At 41.4% G+C, this 17871-nt stretch overlaps 1 protein-coding gene across 11 annotated transcripts in view; it reads left to right on the plus strand.

Moving 5' to 3' along the window:
• Positions 1–13680, plus strand: part of LOC117442439 (protein NLRC3-like) — a 113649-nt gene extending 99969 nt beyond the window's left edge. For 3 of the 11 annotated variants that reach the window (XM_071202420.1, XM_071202423.1, XM_071202426.1), the window contains 7 exons: positions 663–833; positions 3163–3333; positions 7015–7185; positions 10610–10783; positions 11182–11352; positions 12259–12302; positions 12799–13678. In XM_071202420.1, coding sequence (XP_071058521.1) covers positions 663–833; positions 3163–3333; positions 7015–7185; positions 10610–10783; positions 11182–11352; positions 12259–12302; positions 12799–12800 — 904 coding nt within the window. In that variant the 3' untranslated portion in view covers positions 12801–13678. Of the gene's footprint in view, positions 1–662; positions 834–3162; positions 3334–7014; positions 7186–7432; positions 7518–10609; positions 10784–11181; positions 11353–12258; positions 12303–12798 lie in introns of those variants that run through there. The other 8 variants (XM_034078436.2, XM_034078434.2, XM_034078442.2 and 5 more) reach the window with 6 other exon arrangements.
• The last annotated feature ends 4191 nt before the right edge of the window (positions 13681–17871 follow it).

The following is a 17871-nucleotide window of genomic DNA, read 5'->3' on the forward strand; positions in this document are numbered from 1 at the left end:
TTAGTTGTGAAAAGTAAATCTATGTATTTAATATTTAGTAAACGATAACGTCTGAATAAAGGTCATCTGAAGTCATTTTAGTTTTACATTGTGGTGGGATTTTATTCATCAAATGTGGATCGAGAGTCAAACCATTCAGCTCTTTGTGGTATTTCATTCCTTGAAGAAAGTTCAGTCGGTCACACAGAGAGCACACAGTCTGCAGAGAGGAAGACGAAGAGTAGAGTTTGGGTTGCATATTTAAACACAGAGCGAGGAGAAAGGGAGGGGGAAGCTTGGTGAGGATGAAGGAGCATTCTGGGAGTCAGGGAGTGAGGGAGGCCGTATCAGGAAGTTCTCAGTTCACCTGAGGTGAAGGTCATACTGTTGGTGCACATGGAGAGTCACTAACAACACTGCAACACATCTTCTTAATAAAGACTTCTCCCAAGCTTAGCTAAGAAGTGTGAGAAGTAGTAAATATAGATAAACATTAGCAAATAAGAATCACACAATGATATTATTAAAGTAAGTAAGTGAGTATAATATTTTTCTGTAACATACATGATAAAGTTCACTTTCTGAAGTAGACAGATGTTTCTGTTCCCATTCATTTAAATGTTGAGAAACATCTGATTGGATTATGAACAGATTCTTATCCTCATCATGTTTTCTTTATTCAGACTGAGGAGCTGCAGTTTGTCAGAGATCAGCTGTTCTGCTCTGATCTCAGCTCTGAAGTCCAACCTCCATCTGAGAGTTCTGGACCTGAGTCTCAACGATCTGCGGGATTCAGGAGTGGAGCTGCTGAGAGATCTTCTGGAGAGTCCAGACTGCAGACTGGAGACTCTCAGGTCAGTTCACTGACTCTCTGTTACTGCTGGAGATCTCACATGTTCACTTTGTAACTAAACCTAATTTATATTCATTAATAACTTACATCCTTAAAGTTGTACATGTCCTTATATTCATATTTCATTTTTAACGTACTGAAAAAGAATAATCTAGATGCTTCAGTAATGAACAATTACAGGCCCATATCAAACCTCCCATTTCTAGCTAAAATCATTGAAAAAGTAGTTTTTCAACAGTTGAGTAATTTCTTGCATTTAAATAACTGTTTCGATGTGTTCCAGTCAGGCTTTCGTCCAAACCACAGCACTGAGACTGCTCTTGTCAAGGTCTTTAATGACATCCACTTAAACACAGACAGTGGCAGAACTTCAGTGTTAGTATTATTAGATCTCAGTGCTGCGTTTGACACTGTTGACAACAACATATTACTAGACCGACTGGAAAACTGGGTGGGACTTTCGGAAATAGTTCTAAATTGGTTTGAATCCTACCTAAAGGACAGAAACAACTTTGTTTCTATCGGTAAATACACATCTGAGTTGACAAATATGACATGTGGGGTACCTCAAGGCTCCATCTTGGGGCCTCTTCTCTTTAACGTCTACATGCTACCACTGGCTTAGATAATGAAGAACAACAAAATAAGTTACCATAGCTATGCGGATGACACACAAATGTACGTAACAATTTCACCAGGAGACTATGTTCCAATTCAAACACTGAGTAAGTGCATTGAACAAATCAATGACTGGATGTGTCAGAACTTTCTCCAATTAAACAAAGATAAAACTGAGGTAATGGTTTTTGGAGCCAAGGCAGAACGTTTAAAAGTGAGCGCTGAGCTTCAGTCTGCAATGTTCAAAACAACAGATAAAGCCAGAAATCTAGGTGTAGTCATGGACTCTGACCTGAGTTTCAACAGTCACATTAAAACAGTTACTAAATCAGCCTACTATCACCTAAAGAATATATCTAGGATTAAAAGACTAATGTCACAGCAGGATTTGGAAAAACTTGTCCATGCTTTTATCTTCAGTAGACTCGACTACTGCAATGGTGTCTTCACAGGTCTCACTAAAAAATATATTAGAAAGCTGCAGCTGATTCAGAACGCCGCTGCTCGAGTCCTCACTAACACTAAGAAAGTGGATCACATCACTCCTGTTCTGAAGTCTTTACACTGGCTTCCTGTGTGTCAAAGAATAGATTTCAAAATACTCCTGCTGGTTTATAAAGCACTGAATGGTTTAGGCCCAAATTACATTTCTGACCTCCTGCTAACCATCCAGATCTCTCAGGTCTTCAGGGACTGGTCAGCTTTCTGTCCCCAGAGTCAGAACTAAACATGGAGAAGCAGCATTCAGTTATTATGCTCCAAATATCTGGAACAAACTCCCAGAAACCTGCAGGTCCGCTGCAACTCTTACTACTTTTAAATCCAGGCTGAAGACTTTTCTTTTTGTCGCTGCTTTTAATTGAACTATTCATATCTTAGACTGCACTGTAACTTTTATCCATGTATTTTTTCTTTTAATGTTTATTTTATTAGCTTTTCTTTTTAATGACTGATTTTAAATGCCATTTTCTTAATGTCTTTCATTTTTTGTAAAGCACTTTGAATTGCCTTGTGTTGAAAAGTGCTATATAAATAAACTTGTAATAGATTTTAGTTGTTAAAAGTAAATCTATGTATTTAATATTTAGTAAACAATAATGTCTGAATAAAGGTCATCTGAAGTCATTTTAGTTTTACATTGTGGTGGGAATTTATTGATCAAATGTGAATCGAGAGTGAAAGCATTCAGCTCTTTGTGGTATTTTATTTCTTGAAGAAGGTTCAGTCGGTCACACAGAGAGCACACAGTCTGCAGAGAGGAAGAGGAAGAGTAGAGTTTGGTTTGCATATTTAAACACAGAGCGAGGAGAAAGGGAGGGGGAAGCTTGGTGATGATGAAGGAGCATTCTGGGAGTGAGGGAGTGAGGGAGGCCGTATCAGGAAGTTCTCAGTTCACCTGAGGTGAAGGTCATACTGTTGGTGCACAGAGAGAGTCACTAACAACACTGCAACACATCTTCTTCATAAGGACTTCTCCCAAGCTTAGCTAAGAAGTGTGAGAAGTAGTAAATATAGATAAACATGCACAAATAAGAATCACACAATGATATTTTTAAAGTAAGTAAGTGAGTATAATATGTTTCTATTACATACATGATAAAGTTCCCTTTGTGAAGTAGACAGATTTTTCTGTTCAGATTAATTTAAATGTTGAGTAACATCTGATTGGATTATAAACAGGTTTTTATCCTCATCATGTTTTCTTTCTTCAGACTGAGGGACTGCAGGTTGTCAGAGATCAGCTGTTCTGCTCTGATCTCAGCTCTGAAGTCCAACCTCCATCTGAGAGATCTGGACCTGAGTAACAACTATCTGAAGGATTCAGGAGTGGAGCAGCTGGGAGATCTTATGGAGAGTCCAGACTGCAGACTGGAGACCCTCAGGTCAGTTCACTGACTCTCTGTTACTGCTGGAGATCTCACATGTTCACTTTGTAATTGAACCTCATTTATATTCATTAATAACTAAAATCCATAAAGTTGTAAATGTCCTTATATTCATATTTCATTTTTAAGAGTAAGAAGTAAGAACTGCAGACATACATGTTGACTGTTTCTTAAAGGAACTGTAAAGGACAGACCCGGTGGCAGACAGACATTTGATCAGGGCGGCCCCCCCCCCCCCCCCAGGCCTGCCTGCCTGCTCAAGTTGGCACAGCGTTACAAATGCGCCACAAAACCAACCAATCGGAGAACTCGAGAAGGTCAATTCTGTTTGGCTGTTTCGTTTCCAATCATATCTTCTATCTGAGATAAAGAAAAAGAGGGGTTTTAGGTTGCCATCAGGCTGTTGACGGCCTTATTATCAGTGGCGGTTCTAGACCAATTTGACTGGGGAGGCCACTGGGGGGCCAGTTATTTTCTGAGGGGGGCAAAATAAATGCAGGACGAAAAAGAGAACGAGACAGTATGAAGTAATTGCGTATAAGAAAACAATACAATACAGTTATTGGTATTTGTTTCAGTACACTTATTTATTTCAGATATATCTTATAGTTATTACCGTTAGCTTCAGCTTAAGTTATAGTAAAAATATTGCACTAACATCATATTTATATAAAAATAAAGGCAATGAACAGTTACATCTCTACTTTACATCTACAATTACACAGATACAATAGTTTAAGTCACCTACAATTATCGTGGTAGTCTCTCGTAACGTAGGTTTCAATCAGTCTTTCTTGGATGCAACAGCCTCTGATGATCCGAGATGAAGTGTTTGTTTTTCGTGCGCTTCAGCCGGACAGTGAAAGTGAGTGCACCGCTCTAATGGGTCCGACTATCTATGACTCATATACTCATAGATACACCTAGATGAGTCATTTAAAACCTTTCATTACATTACAGAGAAAAGCTGTGAGAATGTTGCATAATTTACAACCAAGAGAACAAACAGTTTATTGAGTCAAGGCTGTTCACATTTGAAGGTTTAATAGAATTACAGACGGCTTTAGTTATGCATAAAGCAAACAACAGAATACTGCCAGAAGATATCCAAACACATTAGTTTAAACTTCAGAGGATGAGCATCAGAGCAGGAGATTACATTCCAAGCATCAGCTTGTTTATCTGCTGTAATGGTTTATTAGGGACATGCACTTTAATGAACACTTAAAACAATAAATGTACCAAGCGTAAATATGCCGGGTTTAGCTTTGAGCTACTTTCCATCCGCAGTCCCTCACATCAAACATTAAGAACATGACCTTTACAAACATAGCAGATACAAATACACGACATAGAAGAAAAGTGCAAAAGAGCAAGAGCAGAATACATGTGGTTTCATGTTTCAGTATTTGTGAGCAACTGTGACTGAAAGAATGTTGCTTTGATTTGACTTTTTTATGGTTATTTCATTTATTTAATTTTTTAAATGTCAATAATGGAGCCCAAGTAATATCTGTTCCGAGCCAGCGGATCTTTGCTGACAAGAGTTGTGATTTCCTGACCAGTCTCGATGCGCATTTGTTTTTCTCTCCACGATTTCTCACACACAAAATGTTCCTTGGAAGAGCTGTGTCCTTTTGTAAGGCATGCTTCCAGTCTTTGAAGCCTTTTACGGTGAACGATGCGTCATGATGATGAGCCTTAAACTTTCTGCATGGGAAATACGCAGCCTCGCCTTTCACGGAGTATTCAAGCCAGGGTCGGTGTTGGTACCATGAGCTGGAAAACTACGTTTGTTTCCCGGAGAAGAGCCGAGAGGGGGAACTATCCAGGACTTCCTGTTTTTGTTAGGAACCTTACAGACACTTGGACTCAAAAGCATGACTCAAAAGAAAGTTTGTTCAAAAAAAGTCTTTACTTTGGAAAAGTATAAAGTTCAAACAAAAAATCACTCCCGAGAGGCAAAACGTAGCAAAGCAAATTACAAACTAAATAAACGTGACTATGGTCACAAAGTACATTAATCTCTTGGCGAGACAAGCTGGCTTTCTAAATGGCACAAGGCACAAGACGAACTGGCACAGGACAAAGGGAGACAGGACTATTTATACATGAGGTAAAGGGGAACAGGTGGAAACAATCAGGGGCGGGGCAGACGCTGATGATGGCAGGAAAACACACAAAGGGAGGAAGTAAGGGGACCTGAAATGAGAGACAAGAGGTAAGTACAAAATAAAACAGGAAGTGCAATGACAGGACTAGACAGGTGAACAAAAAGACTTGACTAAACATAAATCTAACCTGGGCTATGAACTAAACGTGAAACAATAACATGAACCTGATTGACATGAACAATTTAGCAGACATGACGGGATGTTACAGTACCCCCCCTCTAGGGACGGCTCCTGACGTCCCAGGAACTTCTGGGTGATCCCGATCAAAATCATTAATCATGGCCGGATCAACAATGAAACTCGCTGGGATCCATGCTCTCTCTTCTGGACCGTACCCATCCCAGTCCACAAGGAACTGTCTTCCTCGCCCTCGCTTACGAACTGCCAGCAGTCTCTTTACAGCGTAGACGGGGCCTCCTTCTACCATGACATGAACAATTTAGCAGACATGACGGGATGTTACAGTTTTGGTTTATCCACGCCAAGGTCCTCTGGAACTAGAAAACTAACATCTCTAAGATCACGCAGACTTTCATTCAGAGTTTCATAGCAAAATTAAAAAATGATATTACACTAATCTTTCAACATAGTTTAATACAAACATAAATATTAGGACAAAGCCCTACGAATAACAACACTAAACATAATATTACAACAATTCAATGTTTTCAATCAGCCCTGATTTCTCATGGGCCCAAATCCTGGATGGGGGGGGGGCTCCATACGTTAATAACTAACATCCATAGAGTTGTACATGTCCTTATATTCATGTTTCATTTTTAAGAGTAAGAAGTAAGAACTGCTGACAGACATGTTGACTGTTTCTTAAAGGAACTGTAATAGATGTTAGTTGTAAAAAGTAAATCTATGTATTTAATATTTAGTAAACGATAACGTCTGAATAAAGGTCATCTGAAGTCATTTTAGTTTCACATTGTGGTGGGATTTTATTCATCAAATGTGGATCGAGAGTCAAAGCATTCAGCTCTTTGTGGTATTTCATTCCTTGAAGAAGGTTCAGTCGGTCTCACAGAGAGCACACAGTCTGCAGAGAGGAAGACGAAGAGTAGAGTTTGGTTTGCATATTTAAACACAGAGCGAGGAGAAAGGGAGGGGGGAGCTTGGTGATGATGAAGGAGCATTCTGGGAGTCAGGGAGTGAGGGAGGCCGTATCAGGAAGTTCTCAGCTCACCTGAGGTGAAGGTCATACTGTTGGTGCACAGAGAGAGTCACTAACAACACTGCAACACATCTTCTCAATAAGGACTTCTCCCAAGCTTAGCTAAGAAGTGTGAGAAGTAGTAAAAATAGATAAACATTAGCAAATAAGAATCAAACAATGATATTATTAAAGTAAGTGAGTATAATATGTTTCTGTAACATACATGATAAAGTTCACTTTCTGAAGTAGACAGAATGTTCTGTTCCCATTCATTTAAATGTTGAGAAACATCTGATTGGATTATAAACAGATTTTTATCCTCATCATGTTTTCTTTATTCAGACTGGAGCGCTGCTGGTTGTCAGAGATCAGCTGTTCTGCTCTGATCTCAGCTCTGAAGTCCAACCTCCATCTGAGACATCTGGACCTGAGTGAGAACTATCTGCAGGATTCAGGAGTGAAGCTGCTGAGAGATCTTCTGGAGAGTCCAGACTGCAGACTGGAGACTCTCAGGTCAGTTCACTGACTCTCTGTTACTGCTGGAGATCTCACATGTTCACTTTGTAACTGAACCTAATTTATATTCATTAATAACTTACATCCTTAAAGAGCCTGTGACACGGTTTTCCCCCATCATCCAAACCCATCAATTTGAGTACATATTGTCCCCTTGAAAACCGTTACTGAACTGATTTTGGATATTTGTACTTTGATAACCATTAATCCTTCAATGTTGACCATTTTCTGGATCTTCTCGCAGATTCTTCAAGTCCCGCCAAATGATGGGTGACGTCATTGCGGGCACAGCGCTCCAGCTGCACCGTCCAGGATCCCAGCTTCTGCATGTAAACCTTTATATATATACAGTCAGATGTAAACGCACGACGGCGCACACAGCAGCAAGCTCAGACAGCGATGACAGGTTAATGTTGAACGTGTCTGAGAGCTCATATGAGGCTGAAGGATCGGTTTATGTTGTATCTGTTAGAAGTTTAGGAATGAGGTGCGTCAATATGGGCGATCATATGGTCATGTAGCCAGTGGTGGACTGGGACTAAAAATCATCCCGGGACTCTCGACCGGCCCACTTCGGTACCGCTAGTAAATTGTCAACGGGGGGAGCGGGGGATGTAAAATACAAATATAATGTATAATGTCTGTGTCTTTGACATTAGCGCTGCTCGCCACCTGTGCCCTGTACTACGAAGCCAGTTCAACAGACCCTGGATATGTTTGAGTAACAAACAAACTAACAACAAACTAACAAACGAGATCTCGCTAAGCGGTCCTATGACGCTGGTTATCAACTCGGTAAATCAAGCCAGGGGTTCTCTCTCCAGCTGAGAGCGCGTTCACGTCTAAGACACGAGTGGATCTGACTTTAATTACATTTGTCTCGAGTGTTTCGTCAACATAATGTGTTAAATAATACTTCTGCATCCAGTCTGTGACACTGTGAGTGTTGCACGGCCAGGTGAGGCTGGAGAAGCTGAGTCAGATCAGGAAATATATGATATATTATGATATTATATGATCGATGATCTGATTGATGATGTAATATGAATGATAAGTGCGACACGTCGGCGTCTTCTCTGCATACGGCAGTTTAAACTGTATTTCCTTTATCCTGTAATATGACTTGAGAGATTTAAACTCCGCACACTGAGTGGATCTCTTTTCTATAGACGCCGGAGGCGGCCAGCGTCAGGTAAAAGAAGTTATTTAGCCTTCTCAAACCTGAGCCTCACGCGCCGCCTATGGGGGATGTGCTAGTTACTTATCCGACCGACCCACTTCGGTACCGGCCCATCGGGATTCGTCCCGATGGCCAGTCCGCCACTGCACCCAGCCCACGTAACTGTCAACGGGGGGAGCCTCGCTGCGGGGAAACGGTGGACCTAGTGTCCCGATCGGAGTGGGAATAATAATAATAATCCGTGCATTTTATCCATTAATTTCCCCAACATTGTGGTAAAAAACCACACGTTTAATCCACGTTGGTGTACTACAACTACAAAAAGCATCGGTTTGTTTTCTCATCAGTAAATGCAGACCGGCTCAAACAAACGATTTTTAATCATCATCCTCACTCATCATTTAATGTATCATATGTTCGCCGAATTTACATGAAAGCACTAATAAATGTAGTTTCATCCACTTGAGTTTATAACCACAAAAATAATCGATTTGTTTTTATATCACATCCGACAGGAGGAAATTCAGCAGCTCTCACTCCCGATTTTTAATCCTAATGTAATCATCATCTTCACCACGATCATTTATGTTTATGTCGCCGAATTGACATGAAAGCACTGACTCATATGAATATACTGTAGTCAACTTCATTAAAACGTTATTAACGTGCCTAAACTCAGCAATTCACAATTTCTACGCATGACACAACACACTTTGTCCGTGTTTGGCTCTCGAAGCGTTCCCGCATTGACGTCACTTCCGGCTTCTCCCAAAACTTCAAAATGAGTGAAGGAATTTCCCCGCGATGTTCGAAATTATTGATATTTAACGGAACGGTATCGCTTTTTCTTTTTTAAACTGACGGTTCGAGATTACTAGTAGCCCAATATTTCATTGCACAACAGTTGTTGGGATGGTGTCACAGGCTCTTTAAAGTTGTACATGTCCTTATATTCATGTTTCATTTTTAACGTACTGAAGTAAGAACTGCAGACATACATGTTGAGTGTTTCTTAAAGGAGCTGTAAAGGACAGACCCGGACATACATTTCCCCCCCCAGGCCTGCCTGCTCGCTCAAGTTGGCACAGCGTTACAAATGTGCCACAAAACCAACCAATCGGAGAACTCGAGAAGCCAACTTGAGCGAGCACACAAGAGAGAGAGAGAGAGAGAGAGAGAGAGAGAGAGAGAGAGACATAGAGAGAGAGAGAGAGAGAGAGAGAGAGAGAGAGAGAGAGAGAGAGAGAGAGAGAGAGCTCATTGCGTGCTCAGGATAGAGGCACAAATGTAACGCCGCACCATGGATGGACAGCGACGCTACATCAAACAAGCAGAGCCAGCATGCAGCTGACTCATATACTCAAAGATTCACCTCGATGAGTCATTTAAAACCTTTCATTACAGAGAAAAGCTGTGAGAATGTTGCATAATGTACAACCTAGAGAACAAACAGTTTATTGAGTCAAGGCTGTTCACATTTGAAGGTTTAATAGAATTACAGACGGCTTTAGTTATGCATAAAGCAAACAACAGAATACTGCCAGAAGATATCCAAACACATTAGTTTAAACTTCAGAGGATGAGCATCAGAGCAGGAGATTACATTCCAAGCATCAGCTCGTTTATCTGCTGTAATGGTTTATTAGGGACATGCACTTTAATGAACACTTAAAACAATACATGTACCAAGCGTAAATATGCCGGGTTTAGCTTTGAGCTACTTTCCATCCGCAGTCCCTCACATCAAACATTAAGAACATGACCTTTACAAACATAGCAGATACAAATACACGACATACAAGAAAAGTGCAAAAGAGCAAGAGCAGAATACACAAGTATTTATGACATGGCAAAACAACATAGCAGCACGGATGCATAGCGTGCAGGAGAGGATACCCCTGTGTTAAAGTGCATCTAGTGGTGACCGCACGTCTGCACGTCCTGCTTTAAAGCAGACGTGTCTCTGGAGCAAAGAAGTGGAATTCTTTGCCGAATGATTCAAAGGGCTTTAAGAACATTTTCATGTTTAAGAAAATGTATAAAGAAAGCGTAATTAGACAGTGTGAAGGTGACTTGTGATTGTGTTCTGGTTTCATGGTTCAGTATTTGTGAGAAACTGTGACTGAAAGAAAGTTGCTTTGATTTGACTTTTTTATGGTTATTTCTTTTATTTTTTTATTTGAGAAACATCTGATTGGATTATAAACAGGTTTTAATCCTCATCATGTTTTCTTTATTCAGACTGAAGTGCTGCAGTTTGTCAGAGATCAGCTGTTCTGCTCTGGCCTCAGCTCTGAAGTCCAACCTCCATCTGAGAGTTCTGGACCTGAGTCAGAACTACGCTCTGCAGGATTCAGGAGTGGAGCTGCTGAGAGATCTTCTGGAGAGTCCAGACTGCAGACTGGAGACCCTCAGGTCAGTTCACTGACTCTGTTACTGCTGGAGATCTCACATGTTCACTTTGTAACTGAACCTCATTAATATTCATTAATAACTAACATCCATAGAGTTGTAAATGTCCTTTTATTCATATTTCATTTTTAAGAGTAAGAAGTAAGAACTGCAGACAGACATGTTGACTGTCTCTTAAAGGAACTGTAATAGATGTTAGTTGTAAAAAGTAAATCTATGTAATTAATATTTAGTAAACGATAACGTCTGAATAAAGGTCATCTGATGTCATTTTAGTTTTACATGATAAAGTTTACTTTCTGAAGTAGACAGATGTTTCTGTTCAGATTCATTTAAATGTTGAGAAACATCTGATTGGATTATAAACAAAGTTTTATCCTCATCATGTTTTCTTTCTTCAGACTGAGGGACTGCAGCTTGTCAGAGATCAGCTGTTCTGTTCTGATCTCAGCTCTGAAGTCCAACATCCATCTGAGAGAGCTGGACCTGAGTGAGAACGCTCTGCAGGATTCAGATGTGGAGCTGCTGAGAGATCTTCTGGAGAGTCCAGACTGCAGACTGGAGACCCTCATGTCAGTACGGGGTTTCTGCTGGTTCAGCAGTATTGTATGAATCACAGGGAGGTGTTTCTCTCACTGGGAAACACAACAGATCAGTCATGTTACCCACTGACTGCAGGCTCTCTCATTCTTCTATCAACTATTGAAGGCCAGCTGGAAATGCAAAGCCATATTTAGTTCAATCAGGAGAGGTTTTGATGTAATAATACATATGTATTGCGCAGATGCACAAATGAATGTAATGGTAATTTTGGTGATTAGGCCCCGGGAAGGGCTGTAATCATTCGGGAGGGTAGAGCCGATCCGATGAAATCCCCCTGGGGTCGAGACACTGGTGGTGGTGAATGGATAGTTGGGGTCGGTCTGAAGGGGAGTGGTTTAGCTTGACCCTGGATTCAGAGGGACAGGAGGTGAAAAGGGGTGGAGGAGGGTTGCATCGAGTCACCTGAAATGACAGCTGTCAGAGGGGGAAGAGCAGATTTAAAAGGTTTGACAGAGCGTTATGATAGGCTCTTGGGAATAGAGCTAGGTGATTGGTTAAGCTGAAGAGTGACGCCCCCGGTCACTTATTGAGAGGAGAGAGAGTAGCATGGGAATAGAAATACATGAAGAGTAAAGACGGTCTTCCTGGTTGAACTTGCGCTGAGCTTCATTAAGTAATCAACTTTCCACCAGACATATGGGATTTCACAGAAGAGTGGAAAAGGTGGTCTGTGTTTGATGGGATGTGTTTAGTTCCTTGACTAATGGCTGTTACTTCCTGTCATGCAGCTGAGAGCTGTGGCAGTCAGTCGTAGTGTTTGCAGAGAAGATATGATGGGATGTAAAGCATGAGATCAGGACTCTGAAGCTGACTCAAAGAACAAACACTTATTTTAAACTGGATCCATAACTGTTGGATTGTGTTCATCCCTACAGGATCAGAAGAGATGAGACGATCAGAGCCACGATCCAGAAGACCTGTGAGTACTGAATATCCTCCATTCATCCAGACATGAAACTCTTTGATGGAGCATGTCCTCAGAGGAAAACAACACTCTGGTTTCTCTCTTCATCATTTTGGCTGTTTCTCTTCACAACAACTGTCTATCAAAACATCTGTGAAGTAACTAAAGGTATAAATACATGTAGTGGAATAGAAGTACAAAGTACAAAGTAGCCTACAAGGGAAATACTCAGGTACAGTACAAGTACCTTACAATTTTTCTTAAGTACAGTGCTTGAGTAAATGTACTTAGTTCCTCTCCTGGTCTGTAAAGCTCTCCCAACATATGCAGGTTAGCATCCGGCAGATTCTATGTGCTGGGGACCCGTACTGTACATGTCTATCATCACACTGTGGGCTCCTCAACATGTGTGGGTTCCCAGCAGGACTCTCTGAGCTGCAGACACATTCTTTATGGGACTTTGTTCCAGATATTTGGAGCATAATAACTGAAGCTGTTTCTCCCTGTTCAGGAGCTCCCATCCCCCGAGTCCTGCGGCAGAAAGCGCTCCTTCTCTCCAAGAACTCCTGGACCCTGCAAGCTGGTCCAGAACCAGAGTCCCAGTGAGGAGTCCAGCGAGTCGACCTCTCAGAGTTCAACTAAACTACAACATTATTAAAGATCATGTTTAAAGTTAAAAAAAGGATGCTTTCAGACTGAATCCAGAAGTTTCTCAAGCTGCAGTCAAAGCAGATCATTTGTGAAATATATAAAACAATTATAAAACTGTAATAAGAATTACTCTGAATGCTTTCTTTGGACATTTTATTTACATTTGTTTCAATCAAATGTTTCTGACTTTCTATCAGAGTGCTTTTCTCATGAATTAACGACTTCAATCTTCTTTCTTTTCTTGTGTATTTCATAAACAGGATGTTGTTGTTTGTCCTTATATCCTGATTGATGAGTCAGCAGGCAGTAACGGTCAGCTGGCATGTGTATTTGTTCATTGGCTCCTATGTGTAGCATGTTTAATGGCAGTGTTTTTAAAATGGCTGACAGGTGAATATGTCAGATCTCTGTGTGTTACTCAGAGAGCCGTGTGCAGGGTTTTAGAAAGTGCAGAGTTGAATTGCAGATTGTGTGCAGAGCTGAAAATGTGTTTAGAGTTCTGTTTGATTGAATCCAGCCAGTGTTGCCGCAGCAAAGCATAAGGGCTCAGAGCTTGGACCTATTGTGGTCACAATATATACTGTTAGAGAATATTTCTTCCTTACTCCTAAGTGTCAAAGAATAATTCTTCCTTACTCCTAAGATATTATTCTGTGTGTTGACATTTACGACCAACCTTGGCTCTGTTATCTCCCGTAAGGAATGTGCTAATTCCACATACACTGAACAAAAATATAAATGTAACACTTTTGTTTTTGCTCCCATTTTTCATGAGATGAACTCAAAGATCTAAAACATTTTCTATATACACAAAATAACCATTTCTCTCAAATATTGATCACAAATCTGAAAAGATCTGTGATAGTGAGCACTTCTCCTTTGCCGAGATAATCCATCCCACCTCACAGGTGTGGCATATCAAGATGCTGATTAGACAGCATGATTATTGCACAGGTGTGCCTTAGGCTGGCCACAATAAAAGGCCACTCTGAAATGTTCATTTCATTTCTGGCCAGACTTATGTGGACTTCGCGAGGGAGAAGAAAATCCTCTTTGACACGTGGTGTAGAGCTTATAAAGATGATAACATTACCTCAATGTGTGAACTAATGATGCTGGGGGAATTTAAAAACTGTGTACCAGAGCGTACTGTAGTTCATTTAAATGAGCAAAAAGTATCTACCCTTCAGCAGGCTGCCACTCTAGCAGATGAGTTTGCATTTAATGTACACATAAAAGCGTTTTCTCTCAGCGTGATCCCCCTCATCAAGAGGGTGATTCCCCTCAGCGAGATTTTTTCCATAGAGCTCGTGACACATACGTTCCCTGTGCCAGTTTTCCAGTATCAGGTCCGAAGCTAGAAAAGCCTTGTTTTTTTTGTCATAACCCTGGTCATTTGATAGCAGACTGTGCAGCTTTGAAGCGAAAGTAGGCCGCCACTATGTCGGATGAGGAAGGGATTGTGCTATCACACAGTGGTGTTTTGGCTCAGAGCAATTCTCCTCATCGTGTTGGTTTCCGGAAAGCTCGTAACAGGCGTGCAACACATGCTCATTATGTTTCTCTTCCAGGACCCAAGAAAAAGAGATTTGAGGTTTCTCAATACTCTAATGTCCCCTCCTCGACTCCTCGGTCCTCCGGTAGTGACCCGTAAATGGATTTCAGCGCGCCATGTTGAAGGACATCTAATTTCTCTAAATGCACATCAAGGACCGAGCATCGAGGAGGCTCTCTAGAGGAGCTCTAACCGAGGATACACTGATGGTTCCTCCACGGCTCCTCCGCGGACGCATTTCCGGGAACGGTGGAGGTGTTACGCATGGCCGGACTTATCTCAGCCAATGACAGCTCTGCATGCATCCCCTGGATATTATTTTAGAAACTGCTCTCATCGCGATGCGATGTTTACAGTGAGAACAGCTGTGAGGTCCGTGCAGAAAGCAGAGCAGTGTGTAAAATATATATCACTCAGTATGACAGGCCTACATTACTCTCTGTATTTGTATGCTGTAGTTTAGTAGATATCTACAAACAAAGAGTCAATCTTTCCTCCAAGTACCGCACTGCATGTTTGTGCTTAAGGTGCTTGTTCAAAGCCAGATAGAAGAGTCTGCACACCGGGCATTCGGACGACATCCTTACTAAAACAGACACAGGGAATTTTATTTAAATTATTTTCTGTTTCTCCGTTTATATGCGTTAGCGTAACCGGTGATTGCAACAATCGGTCCGATGCTTCAATGCATGGTACACAGACCAAGGGAGGACTTGGGTTACCACCAGGTTAAATGGTCCCACCTCTGCACCAACGCGGGGCTGGTGATGGCAACATTGGGTCCGATGCATCAATTCATGGTACCCCGACCATGAGAGGGTTTGGGGTGCCCCAGAACCAGGAAACACGTTTTATGGTCAAAGGAGGAAAGAGTGATAGAACCGGGGTAAAGCAAAGAAAGTGTCCGACAATAGTGACTTGTGAGGCGGCCAGAGAGTCTGTCATCTCTCGGTCCTATCCTCCAGGCAATGCGGTACCAGAACTGGGTCAAATTGACCAAAATGTAAAAAAAACTAGTTTCAATTCATCCATGGAAAAGGGCTGAAAATGAAAAAAGTATCCGAAAATAGTGCATCATGAGCCCGCAAGAGTCCCCTGTCAACTCCCCTTGCATTCTTCCACAGTCAGAAAAAGTCTGAATTCACTTTTTGGACATCCATAGAAAAGGGGTGAACGTGAGAAAATGTATCCGAAATAGTGTCTCATAAGGCGGGTAGAGTCCCCTGACAACTCTCCTTACATTCCTCCAGAGTCAGAAAAAGTGTGAGTTAACTTTTTGGAGAACCATAGAAAAGGGGTGAAAATGGAAAAAAGTATCCGAAAATAGTGTCTCATAAGGCGGGTAGAGTCCCCTGACAACTCTCCTTACATTCCTCCAGAGTCAGTAAAAGTCTGAATTCACTTTTTGGAGATCCATAGAAAAGGGGTGAACGTGAGAAAATGTATCCAAAAATAGTGTCTCATAAGCCGGGTAGAGTCCCCTGACAACTCTCCGTACATTCCTCCAGAGTCAGAAAAAGTGTGAGTTAACTTTTTGGAGAACCATAGAAAAGGGGTGAAAATGGAAAAAAGTATCCGAAAATAGTGTCTCATAAGGCGGGTAGAGTCCCCTGACAACTCTCCTTACATTCCTCCAGAGTCAGAAAAAGTCTGAGTTAACTTTTTGGAGAACCATAGTAAAGGGGTGAAAATGGAAAAAAGTATCCGAAAATAGTGTCTCAAAAGGCGGATAGAGTCCCCTGACAACTCCCCTTACATTCCTCCAGAGACCAGTTCAAAAACTTAAAGTTTGGTAAGAACCATGCTGGGGGGTCTCCATGCAAAAACTGGGTTTCCGATTTCATGCAGATGGTAGCTTGAAAATGATGAATGCATTTTTTTGACGGAGAAGGGGAGGCTTGGATTCCCCTCTCCGTTGTAAGTTGCAACGGGGGAGTGGAAAAGTGTCCGGGGCTTCGGCCCGAAGCGCCGAAGGGTTGAGCTTTTTTGAACCCCTTCTCCGTTGGCACTCCGTCGTTTTTTCGAGAATTTTTCAAGATATAATTGACCGTTTTCTTTACTTTTTTTTTTTTTCTTTCCACGGGTGGGGGCGCATGGCAGGCCGCCTATGAGCTCCCAAATGTGGCCTGGAACCTCCAGGAATTGTGGGCTAAGCTCCATAAACTGACAAAGTCACCCAGAAATGTCACTTTTATAGCCCATGATAGTGAATACAAATAATTTTCATGGAAAAAAGTGTTAAAACACCTGATTAATATGTTAGTAATGATGGCAGCAGGTTCACTGCTGTTAGCAGGGTCTCACACTCACAGGCACCTATGCAGAGATCCAGGGTGATGCACAAGGCTTTCCTACCCAGCAATGAGTCTTTGAAAGCTGGAGAAAAGTGCTGTGAATAGAGGGAGAGAGTAGCCAGAGAGAAGCGGGGTGTGAGACTCACACAGAGACACAGAGAGCTCCTTGCATGGCTCTCCCACCCAGACTGCACCCAGGGAACAGGCTGCTTCACAGCACTTTACAAGCCAGGAAAAGTGATTGAATCCTGGGTATACATATTTTAAATAGTCTGATAACTACAGGGCACATCACCGCATTTTACAAGCCAGGGTAGGTGCCTGAATCCTGGGTAAACATTGTTTAATTGTTTAAGTGTTTTTAAATGTGTGGAACAGTGTTTTGTCTCTCCCGTCATTGACCGGAGAAATTGGGTCGATGTTGTATTCAATCTGACCGTTAATATTCCAGTGAGGCGAAGTACGTGTTAATTAATGTTAATTTTGTCCCAAAACCGGAGCATTCCCTCACCCTATTTAGAGACAATGGACGTCCACTCTCGGGAGAGAGACCTCCAGCATGTGTCCCTGAAATGGGGACTCAGGTTATTTCACACATCCAGGACAGAGACCAGGGAAATCACCTCTCTGTGGCCCCTCCAAGACCCCCAAAGGACGGATCGATTGGTGTAATTGTTGAATATTTGCTTTCTATTATCTGCCCGAGACTTCTGCTTTCAGACGTAGTTATTTATGGAGTTATTACCAGAACTGATAATAATCCAATGCAGAGGCACTAATGTGATATAAAACATTGTTACCTGTTTCTTAGAATCTGACTTTTCTTTTCTTAGAATTCGACTTTTTTCTTAGAATTCCACTTTTTTCTTAGAACTTGACTTTTTTCTCAGAACTTGACTTTTTTCTTAGAATCTGACTTTTTTTCTTAGAATTACACTTTTTTCTTAGAACTTGACTTTTTTCTTAGAATCTGACTTTTTTTCTTAGAATTACACTTTTTTTCTCAGAACTTGACTTTTTTCTTAGATTTTGACTTTTTTCTTAGAATGTGACTTTTTTTCTCAGAACTTGACTTTTTTCTTAG

This window comes from Pseudochaenichthys georgianus, unplaced genomic scaffold (genome assembly GCF_902827115.2).
Source record: "Pseudochaenichthys georgianus unplaced genomic scaffold, fPseGeo1.2 scaffold_429_arrow_ctg1, whole genome shotgun sequence".
Taxonomy (NCBI): Eukaryota; Metazoa; Chordata; class Actinopteri; order Perciformes; family Channichthyidae; genus Pseudochaenichthys; species Pseudochaenichthys georgianus.